The sequence below is a fragment of the Solanum dulcamara genome, chromosome 1 (assembly GCF_947179165.1).
Source record: "Solanum dulcamara chromosome 1, daSolDulc1.2, whole genome shotgun sequence".
Classification (NCBI taxonomy): domain Eukaryota; kingdom Viridiplantae; phylum Streptophyta; class Magnoliopsida; order Solanales; family Solanaceae; genus Solanum; species Solanum dulcamara.
In genome coordinates, this window is record NC_077237.1 from 16,183,311 (window position 1) to 16,195,710 (window position 12,400).

General features: G+C 31.2%; 2 protein-coding genes across 2 annotated transcripts; one reads left to right on the forward strand and one right to left on the reverse strand.

The window, feature by feature from the left end:
- Nucleotides 1-4,955: 4,955 nt before the first annotated feature.
- On the forward strand, nucleotides 4,956-6,731 carry LOC129902646 (uncharacterized). Its single transcript, XM_055977988.1, has one exon. It carries the CDS (start codon nucleotides 5,176-5,178, stop codon nucleotides 6,559-6,561), a length of 1,386 nt encoding a protein of 461 aa, XP_055833963.1. The 5' UTR covers nucleotides 4,956-5,175; the 3' UTR covers nucleotides 6,562-6,731.
- An 898-nt stretch (nucleotides 6,732-7,629) lies between these two features.
- LOC129887423 (uncharacterized) lies at nucleotides 7,630-8,787 on the reverse strand. Its single transcript, XM_055962525.1, has one exon. It carries the CDS (start codon nucleotides 8,721-8,723, stop codon nucleotides 7,761-7,763), a length of 963 nt encoding a protein of 320 aa, XP_055818500.1. The 5' UTR covers nucleotides 8,724-8,787; the 3' UTR covers nucleotides 7,630-7,760.
- Between the last annotated feature and the right edge of the window lie 3,613 nt (nucleotides 8,788-12,400).

Below are 12,400 nucleotides of genomic sequence, written 5' to 3' on the forward strand. Positions count from 1 at the left end.
TGCCTGAAGCATGTAATAAGTCTCGGGAGATGTACTCAATAAAACTGCAAAGATCATTATATGGTCTAAAATAATCAGGGTGTATGTGGTATAATCGCCTTAGTGAGTACTTAATAAATGAAGGGTATATAAATGATGTCGTTTATCCATGTGTTGTTATTAAGAAAATGAAATCAGAGTTTGTTATACTCGCCGTTTATGTTGATGACATAAATCTCATTGGAACCCCTAAAAAGGTCTAAAAGGCGATTGAATATCTAAAGAAAGAATTTGAGATGAAAGACCTTGGAAAGACAAAACTTTATCTGGGTCTGCAAATTGAACATTTAGCAGACGGGGTCTTTGTCCATCAATCTGCCTATATTGAGAAAATCTTAAAAAGATTTTACATGGACAAAGCACATCCATTAAGTACTCCAATGGTTGTTCGATCACTTGAAGTGGAAAAAGATCAATTTCGACCTCCAGAAGAGGACAAAGAACTTCTTGGTCCTGAAGTACCATATCTCAGTGCAATTGGTGCACTTATGTATCTTGCTATCGCAACAAGACCTGATATAATATTTTCTGTTAATTTGTTGGTAAGGTATAGTTCATCCCCAACGCGAAGGCATTGAAACAGTATCAAACATATTTTGCGATACCTAAAGGGTACTATTGATATGAGTTTGTTTTATACTAATAAAAGTTGTGCAGACCTTATTGGTTATGCAAATGTAGGTTATTTATCAGACCACATAAAACTCGATCTCAAACAGGCTATCTTTTTACACATGGAGAAACTGTTATATCATGACGATCTACAAAGCAGTCTATTGTTGCTACTTCTTCAAATCATGCTGAAATAATAGTAATTCATGAAGCAAGTAGAGAATGTGTATGGTTGAGATCGATGATACAGTTCATTAAAGAAAGATGTGGCCTAGAAAATGACGTCAAAGTACCCATAATTATATTCGAAGATAATGTCGTGTGCATAGCTCAATTGAAAGATGGCTTCATAAAAGGAGACAGAACGAAACATATTTCACCAAAAATATTTTTCACACATGATCTCTAGAAGAATGGTGATATTGATGTATAACAAGTTCGTTCAAGTGATAATCTTGCAAATTTATTCACAAAGGCATTACCAACATCAACTTTTGAGAAGCTAAGATATAAGATTAGAAAACGTCGTCTCCAAAATATAAAATGAAGTTTTCATCAGGGGGAGTAAGATACGCGCTGCACTCTTTTTTCCTTAACCAAGGTTTTGTCCCACTGAATTTTCCTAATAAGGTTTTTAATGAGGCAACACTCAAGGCGTATTACTAGATGTGTGTACTCTTTTTCCATCACTAGGCCTTTTTCCACTTGGTTTTTTCTAGTAACGTTTTAACGAGGCACAACATCTATGGATATTGAAAATAACTATATATATACTTATTCTTTTACTCAATTTTCTTTCTTTATATAGACATCCAAGAGGGAGTATTGTGTATTAGATGTCATCTTCAATTGGTGTATTGGATAAAACTCTCCAAGTGGGCCCCACTTGTAAGTGGGCAACTTGCCCACTTGGTATTTGCTCTTCTTAACCATGCTATATATATAGGCAAGATTGTTATGGAAAAATGCATTGAACGGACATAATAATAGATACATACTTCTCCTCCTCTGTTTTCTCTTCTTTTCTTTACTCTCTCTATATACTCTTACTCTCTTTATGTTATAAATTGTCAAGTCAGTTAATTTATAACAATTTTACTATTTTTATTTTTATTTTCCTCACTTGACACGATAAAAATATTTTTCTCTCTACTAATGTGGTGCTATGTCACATTATTCCTTCTTTCTTCTTTTTCTAATAATATTTTTTTTCTCTATTAAATTTTCTATTTGGTGTCATACTCACATCAAAACTCATCTAATCCGAATTTGTATCAGTTAAAGCCCATTGAGAGGTAGCAATAATGATTTTTTTTTCAAGTTAATTACCAGATGAAGAAAACTACAGTAAAGTTCTTTAGTTGTTTTGATTCGAGGTCTCCTTATTTTGAGTGAATAGTAATTGTGTTTGATCGATTATTTATGAAAAACTTCAATTAATATTTAAATAGTAATCGTGTTTGATCAAGTTATTTATGAAAAACTTCAATTAATATTAAAGTAGTTTGTATTTGGTCACAGTTATCAAATTACTAACACGAGACATATATCTTTATATACTTTACCATTAGTATCATTTAAATAGATAAATAATTTGATATATTCATTGTGAGATACTTTAATTAAGTGTTTCAACTTTACAAGTAAAAATTAGAATAAAAGATAGATAACAAGCTCTTGAGACTCTTGGAATTAAATGTGTTGTAGATAATACATGAGGTAAGTTTTTGTGAATACTTTTTGGATAGTATGGTAAATATAAACTCCTTAGTAAAGGTATATTTGATCTAAGTTCAAAAATAAATTATTACTTTATTGATTTCTCTCACATAACAGGAAAGTAACTTTTGCTGTAATACACTTATTTTACTTTTCTCAAAAGCGTGGCTAAACACTACTCTCTCGGTTTTATACTAGGAATGCCGTTTCATTTTTTGAGTCAATTTGATTAATTTTTTGAGGTTTTAAAATTAAGTTAAATTAATTTTAGAATTAAAATATAGATATTAAAAAAATATATGGAAAATATTATAAGCTGTAATATTTTTTATAATATTAATATGACGAAATAATATATCTTAAAATATTTGTTGAAGTTTAAATAATTTAACTTTTAAAAAATAAAATGTGACAAATATCATGCGACAAATGAATCATAACTATCCAAGGATCGGAGGAATTCATATTGAATTTCGCCTCAAACCCCAGAGAGCTAGAATAAAAATAATTTGTCGCTCTGTCATAATCTTTTACCATATATAAAATACGAGTGGTTTAAAAAAGTTAAAAATTTAAAAAAACTACAATAATATGACATTTCAGTTAGAGAAATTTTTTTTTTGATTATGTCAAGTATATTGCGAAAACAAATAATAATCAAATAATATTATAATTCTAAATAAAAATAAAAATAATATTACTAAAACATAAATGCCTAAATTTAGTCCATGAATGTGCTTTCAGCGTTGCTGTTGCACAAGAATTTTATCTAGTGCTTCCATCAATCACATATTTTGGCACTTGATGGCGATGGTCTGACGGTGAATGTTTCATGTAATATTTTTGTTCATTAAATATATTTTACACGTAACTATCCAACAACAATAGTTTTTTTGTTTTGTTTTCATTCGATCTCCGGAGTTCGTGGAGTCCCGATTAAATTCGAATCGTGCACTGCAGAATTCATTCGGGGGTGACGGTTTCAACAAAAAAATTTCATTCTCAGGGCTCAAAGTCGAGATCTCTGATTAAGAGTGAAGCAATTTCATCACTGCACCACAACCATGATTAATGAGCTTACAAGGAGAGTATTTTTTATTTTTTTTACCCTACTATTACTAAATATAAAAAAGTTCATCTCTTCATCTTAAAACAATAACACTATTAATAATACTTTTTGAAAAATTAAACAAATTAACTTTTTAATCATTTTTTCAAATACAATAACTACGTATATGCGTTTGAAAATACTATTAATCACTTATCTGCATTTGCTTAAGTTGTCTTTAAACGTATCAGGATAATAAAAAGATTGAGGACTCGTTTGGTTGAGAATAAATTATTTCAGGATCAATATTGGTTATGGTGCAGTAGTAGATTGCTTTTTTTTAACCAGAGTATCCGGTTCGAACCCTAGGTATGGAAAAAATCTTGATGGGAGCGCCACCCTCGAATGGACAGGCGTGATTCGAATTTAGTCGGGGCTCCACGAACCACGAACACCGGGTGGGAAACAAAAAAAAAGTTATTTCAAAAATAGTTATCCCAAAATTGTTATTCCACCCATAATATGGAATAAAAATAATACTACAATTTCAAAATAATTAATTTCATCATAAATTATCCTATAATTTCATTCAAACTAAACATAAAAAAAATTCATTCTAAAATTAATCTCTTTCATAAACCCTTCGGCCTCCTGCCAAATGAGTCTTAAGCAGGGCCGACTTGATGCCTTTAAAAATAAGGCATCCGCCTTAGGCCCCAAATATGAGGGGCCACATTTTTTAATAATAATAAAATTATTATACGGGTTTTTTCCGAAAAAAATTACTGCATCATTTTAATTTATTTGTTTTACTTTTTTTAGTTGTTTAAAAAAAATGTTTCTTTCTTTTTTGTCAAAACTTTTAAATCTTAACTTTTCACATTATATATTTATAACCAAAATATTAAATAACATTTTGGTGTATTATACATATCTTTAATTTAGGACTATAAGATTTGAAAATCTTCTTTATTTTTTTTAAATTTCATGTCTATTCATTAAAACAAATGGAGTTTTATTTGAAGGAAAAAGTAAACATTTTTATCAAAAAGAAAGAAATATGTCATCTTCAAAAATAATTTTCAATATATTAACAATTTTACTCTTAAAAAGCTAGAAGAATAAATTTTCAATAAATTTATTTAAAAAATAAAAATTTAAGGTCTCTAATTTATTTTTAATTTTAAATCCCTGAAATGCTTGAGCCGCTATGATCTTTAAGAGCCTAAAACTCAAGGAAAGTTAGATGTGTTAGTTCTCTCTTTCTCCACTGTTACAATCTCTCAACGAAAGTTAGATGTGAATATTTTGTTGGTACTCACTTTTTTATTAGTCAATCTCCAAAAAAAAAAGATATAAATTTATATTTAGTAATAGTTTATTTTTAAAAATATTCATTTGACAAATAATTTATAATCATCAAAAAACTTATTTTAGATCATAATTTTTTAATTTTATGTCAAGTTAAATTAAATTATATAAATATAAATTAAAACAGGGAGAGTAAACAAAAAGCCATAACCGCGTAGTATTTGCATAGTGTGTCTGTATTATTGCTCCATGTGATGAGTGTCATCTGCGACTTTGACATTAAAGTCTCCTACCTTGTGCTTCCCACCACCATTCCACACACTAATTCATCCCCACTAGCCCCACACACATTTTTATAATTCTTTCTAAACTTGAGATCCAATTGAGGCTTTAAAATCTTCAACAAAGCCTTGATAAAAAGAAACCACTCATAGAATTCAGTACATATGGCTCCACTTGTAACTGAACACACTTGCAGCTTTTCTAAAGCACTTTTAGTACTATGTTTTCTTTGTGTCTTATTAGCTTCTTCATTCATTTCTGTTCAGAGTCAGAACAATGCTTCATCAACAAGAAGAATATTGGAGCTAGACATTGATGATAATGATGATTCTCCTCAACCAATTAAGAAGAAATCCATTGATGATTCTCCACATCCAATCAAGAAGAAATCCAACTTAAATTCATTTTCCAGTTCCAAGAATCAAACCAAACTCATCAAATCCATTACTGACTCTTCCAAGAACCAAACCAAATTAACCAAGATTTCTTCTTCTTCTTCCTATGGTTTTGGAACAATCAAGAACCAAACCAAGCTTGTAAAAACTAAACTTTCTTTGTCTGACTCAGTTTCTAGTTCAACCAAGAACAAAACCAAGCTCATCAAGCCCACCCCAGAAGAGAAACTTGCACTAAAATCCCAATTGAAAAAACTCAATTCCACTTCCACCAAGTCCTCAGATCTATCCAAAATCACGCCCAAGAACAAAACAACCACCATAAAAGACCTGAATGAATCCAAATCCAAAAACCCAACAAAACCCCAATCTTCTACAAACAAAAGTGCCAAGAAAGTGCCAACACAGAAGAAGGATTCACATTCACAGCCCAATTGGCTAGAAAATGATGAGGACGACGACTTAATCTCTGGTCTTAGTGACTTACCATCCAAATTCCAAGAAACCCTTTTACCAGATTTAGAGAAAATCTCAAAAACCTCAAAAATCTACATCAACAAAGCCAACAAAGAAATCAGCAACAACTTCAAACCCATTGTAGGCAACAAATATGCACCCACAATAGCCTCAATAATCTCATTTGCATTCATTTTAATCCCTCTAATTCTTGTTTCACTCATTTTCAACAAAATCAAAGCTTATTTTTCACTCCAAAGGCTATTAATTTTCATCCAAATTTATCTCTCAATCTACTTCTCCATTCTATGCCTTTCCTCTTTACTCACTGGGTTAGAACCACTTAAGTTTTTCTACGCTACTTCGCAGTCCACCTACATATGCCTACAGCTCCTTCAAACTCTTTCTTACGTGTTGTACCTTTTGATGCTATTGATGTACCTCGTCTTAGTATTCTCTACTGATACTGGGCCGGTTACGAAGATGATTGGGCTGACCCAAACACTTGTGGGCTTTGCTGTTGGGCTTCATTATTACATGACGGTTTTTCATAAGGCTGTATTGCGTCAGCCTCCTAGGACTAGTTGGAGAATTCATGCTATTTATGCCACGTGTTTTCTTATGATTTGTCTGTTAACTAGAGCTGAAAGAATGAAGAAAAGTTACTTAGAAGGTGGTGAAGAGGGTAAAAAGAGCTAGAAGTATTTTTCTTTTCTTTTTTTTAAAAATTATAACTACTTAATGAGCTATGTTAGAAAGTGAAAAAAAAAATAGAAGGAAAAAAACATTGTTTCTTCTTTAGTGGAATTTGTAATTTATGAGGATTTTATTATTTTAAGTAAATGATGCAATTATAATAACCTTTGTTTCCTTTTTCGATTGTAACTTATTCAATATTAGATAATATATATTACTACTATATGGAAGTGGTAAGAAGCAGCCGACAGTTGTGCATCAACATGTCTGTCTATTGTGTTTCTAAAGAGAGCATAACCTTTATATCTTTCCAGTTCATGGGGGGGGGGGGGAAATGAAATGAAAGCGATTGTCAAGGATATTTTGGAGTTGATATCGATGACGGTGGTGGAAATTGTGGAATTGATTGTGGTGGAGGTGATATTGCTAGTGATGGCGAATAACGTGGAGTTGATGATGGTGATATTGTTATTGGAGGCGGATATCGTAGCATTGATGGTTGTGGTGATGATGTTGGTGGTGAACTTTGTGGATCCGATGAAGAATAGAGTAAGGAGTAGTGGGTGGTGGTATTTATAAAATTGATGGTGACGGTATTGTGAAAGACGAAGGCTAAGGATGAGTGAAAAAGAAAAGAATAATTTTAAAAGAATTTTTGATACATGAAGGCATGTCTAAAACACCTCCACCTCCACTATAAGTGGTATTCCATACTTCTGGGGGTATTAGATTCACTTGAAAGGAAATTAAAGGCCAGAGGTAAAAAAAGTAACCTGTAAAATTATAGTACCAAAGTAAGTTTAGTGAACAAGCTTAAAAGTAATTTTATGTATTTTTTTCAAATAAGTTCCACATACAACAACAACAATCCAGTAAAATCCCACAACATGGATCTGGGGAGGGTAGAATGTACGCAGATCTTACTCCTACTAAAGTAGAACGGTTGTTGTTGTTGTAAGTTCCACATGTCATAACCTAACCAAAAAATAACAGCCAATTAAAAATATCATCGATTATTTATGATTTAATTAAATATCACATAGTTTGATTTACAATATTATTTGGTGCATCGAAAAAAGAAGATTTACGTAGTTGGAAAATTTGAAGACCTTAGCAAAAATTTTATACACCACCCTCGTCAGTTTGTTCCTTTATAACATAAAAAAGGTTGTACTTCTGGCAATTAATATACACATTGTTGACTAAAGTTGTTGATTAATTTGAGCCATATAGTCGTTCTCCGGCAACGGCCTAATCGCATAATCATTCTCCGGCAAAGATCTGGACAGACCTTCCTCTGACAATGGTACCTCAGTAAGTAAGGGTACAATAATTGTTGCCGAATCTTCCAAAAAGATCGGTCTTCTTTCGACTAATATACAATTTTGGGCAAAAACAAATACTACTACCAAAAAAGCGAAACCTAAAAATCCCAATGAAATAGTCCAGACCTCAGAGGTGATAAGTTGATGATCATTTCCATCAGCAGACGGAGCGGGGCTAGGAGCAACATTCACCTCAGCAACTATAGCAAAATGTCCTTGTTTTCTAGTTGAACATATATTACCATTTGTCACATTTCCAAATTCGATGAACTTATTCGAATTAAAATAAACACACTTGAGCAAAGAAGGCTCCTCTGATTCAAGCTGCACATTACTGAACTTGATGTTTAAAGGATTTTGTAATGCATGGATTTGAAGTCTTGATTTATTTTTGGCACACATATCCATCGCATCATAAGTCAAAATACCTAATATTGGTGTTTGATAAATGTAACCAGACGGTAAAGGATAATAAAAGGAGGACCAATTACCAAGATTTTGGTAGACAAGAACGATTCTTGTTACATAAGGCTCCACAGTGATTCCAGTCGGAATAAGAAATTCGTGATAGTAGCCATATCCTCTCCATTTTAAGCTATCTCTTCTAAGCATCAACGCCGAAATTTTAATTCCAGACAAATTGGAAGGAACAGTTCCTTCATAAACTGTACCTGTTTTTGTTCTTGGCCATGACAATGCCTTGAATGCATATTCTTGAATTAAGGAATCAAGAGAATTTCTCGCAATAGATTCTGAATTAACTGATTCAGATCCAATTACAACACAAAAAAGAAACCAAAAAATCATGCATATGGAATAACCAACTGAATGCATCATCATATTGGGAGAATTTTTTTGGTTGATTTATGGAAAGTAGAAAAAAGAGATGGAAATTGGAGTAGGATTTTTGGAAGATGGAATACATTTGGTATGCAAAACAGAGGGGAACAACTAATTAAAGCTATAAAAATTAAGTCAACTACTAATCATGTTAGGGTGTATGGATGGATTCCTTTAATTGTTTATTACAATTATGTGTCATATGTACAGATCATCTAGCTAGCACTAAAATAAGTATTAGTATTCTATTTCATATAACTTTTATAGTTGTAGTTTAATCTAAGATCAGCTTTATGTTTTAATAGGAAAAATTATGTAATTATACATATTTCACTATCATATTTAATATTATTATTTATATTTTTAAAATATTACATATCTTATAATTAATTAAAAATTTGTTATCATATATTAAAAAAAAACACTTTTAAATATATATATATTTTTGCTACTTACACTACCATAAAAAAAATACGAGCAAAATTCATACATTTCTCAAATACATGCAAATCACTTTAAATACATTTCTTGTGATCATATTGTTAATTCAATAGGATTTTAAAACAATTTTAAGATTGTTAAAAGACAAGTATGTCAACTAAAAGCTGACATATGATGTGTGAAATGGAAAAGGCATGTGGGTCCCAGGTCCCACATTCCTATAGCTTTATCAGTACGAAAGAACATTTTGTCCTTCCACATAAATAAAAATCTCTAATGTACACCTCCTAAATGAATAATGTACAAACCACTAAAGAAGCAAAATACAAAAAATGACCAACATACCCCTACGATGAAGCAGGCATTTTTCTTGTGTAAGTAAGAGCCCGTTTGAATGGGCTTTAAATTAGTTAAAATTAATTTAAAACCTTTTTTTAGTTTTTGGATATATTTGTCTAATACTAATTTTAAGTCATAAATTTTTTAAAGTCAGTCAAAAATGAAAAGTTAGGATTTTTAACTTTTTTTTCTAAGTGCTTAAAGCCATTTTATTTGACCATAAAAATTACTTTTATATCCCTTATTTTTTAACTAAATTCTCAAATTACTTTTTTTATTCTTTTAACCCTAAAATTCAAACACTTATTTTCAACATAAGCACTTTTATCCAAACACTCAACTGCTTATTTATAAAAATAACTTTCAGCACTTCAAAGTTCTAAAAGCACTTCATACATAAAAGTTATTTTTTAAAACCCATCCAAACGGACTCTAAGACATCTTCTTGTGGTAATCAACTTATGCGTACATTTGTATACATCAACTCCCTAAATTTGGATTGATTATAAATATTGTTGTTCTTCTTAATATTTTTTTTCCTAATATTAATAATATTTATCAGCTGTCAATATTTAATAATAAGCATTATTCTATTAATTCATATTTATGCTATGGTATTTAATTAATCACATAGTTTAAAAATAAAAGGAAAAACATTGAAATTTGTGATTCCAAATTTATGTTGTTATAAATCATTTATTAAGAATTTAAAAAATGATCTTAATTTGAATAGATTACTAAAAATAAAAAGTTTTTTTAAAAAAATACACAAAATACTATAAATCACAATATTAACAACTTAAATATTTATAAAATCATATAAATTTGCTTGACTCTCCAAATTTCATCCGCGCCACTTAAATTGGAATAAAGAGTAACATATATTATTTTAAAATGACATAAAATATTATAAGTCACAATATTAAGATCTTAAAAAATTATTTAAAAAATTGACTAACTCTCCAAACTTCATCTGAGTCACATAAATTGAAACAAAATAAGTAACATATATTAGATTCATACTGAAACGGCCGGCTTCTGTATCAAGTAGTATATAATTTCCCTAGTCCATGTTAAGTGAATTTGTTGTGGTATGACACACCCCATAAGTAAATACAAAGGTTACTTTCCCCTATTATCCTTTTGATTATTTCCAAACTAATCTCCTAAAAAATGTTCGGTAACTAAGAACCTCATTTAATGAATGGTAACTATGAAAAAAGTTTCAATAATTTTCTTGAACTTTGAACAATTCACCTAATACGAAATAGAGGTAGTAATAATTATTTATTTATTGTAATGTATATATTATTCTGTCACGACCCAACCCACCGAGGCGTGCGGGCACCCGCTCTACACCCTAAGTAGGAGAACCCTTAACCTCTTTATGAACCACTGCGGAAATTAAATCAAAACTTGAGTATTTAAGTCAAAATTTTAAAGAAGAGTTATATTAAACCTAGCTTATACAATTTATACACAACCCTCAAGGATACTAGTTTAAAACAGGTACAAGAGCTTCTAAGAGTGATAACAAAAATAAAAGAACACTGACACAACTCCTACCATAAGAAGGAAAAATAGAAGCTTCTAGAGGATCGTGATCGTTTTCGTCTTCACCTAGGAGACATAACTGACCCTGCAACCAGACTATGTTAAGTGGCATAACAAGAATAGTATCAGTACAAACAACACATACTAGTAGGTATCATCATTCAATCTGATACCCACCGCATAGTATATAAACAGAAAAATAAGAGAGATCGCAATAATTAAATTAAACTTTACAAACCTGTCCACCCAACCAAATAAGTACACTCCTTATTCTCACCCTTAAGGTCTTCACCACTCTAGTCTCCAGGATTTCACTGTCCACTCTAGCTACAACTGTCCACTCTAGCTACAACTTAAGACCGATGGATTATGAGCCCACCATACTACTGTTCGTTCTCTATAACAGACTCAAACTAACAACCTTAACCGCCCAATAATTTTACCCAGCCATCATTGGTCTTGGTCCAATTGTCTCAGAACATAAGGGCCTAGCCATCCCATAAACACACTTCCTAACTAAACCCAATTTTAGATAACCCTACTACGACCACCTCAGTTACTTATGGAAACTTCAATTATAAAATTGTCTATCAATAAGCAACCTCCACCTCCAAGCCTATAAATATAAAATACTTCATATAACACATATGTCACATCAAGGCCTAATATAGACTATCCTCTTACCCATGGATAAGTTATACGTGCTCAAAATTCTTTATAACTAACACACCTCAACTCAAGGGTTCCTTTATAGGTCCTTAATCCATGACTCACTACTAACCTTATTATCACATGAAAATACATATATCATCAGGTCCTCTTATGGGACCATTCACACACACATACTTGGCCCTCTCAAGGGACCTAATCCAGTCATATTTGTGTCGGAACGTGACATCCAATTTAAATACGTGTCAAAACATGACAACCGATCCAAATGTGTGTTGAAACGTGACACCCGATCTAATTATGAAAACCGACCACAATTTATCAACAATAGACCGCATTATATCAACAAAAATAAGTTCATCACAAACAAGCCAACAAGTGATCATTTGCATAAAGTCTAACATGTTTTCCTTATTCATACACACCTATGCATATCATAAACAACTCAACAAGTACATAAGATATTTCCAAGAAACAAACCATCACCTGCTCTACCAAACCCATAAGGTTTATCTTCAAATTCTACTCATTTTATAATTCTATACACACTACTATGCCCGTTATAATTTAACTATTTGTATGCAATAATATCACAATCAATAAACTTTCTCAATCATTACACCGCCTTTTTACCCAGGTCACATTTGAGTTTAAATCCTAACACAATCGAATTT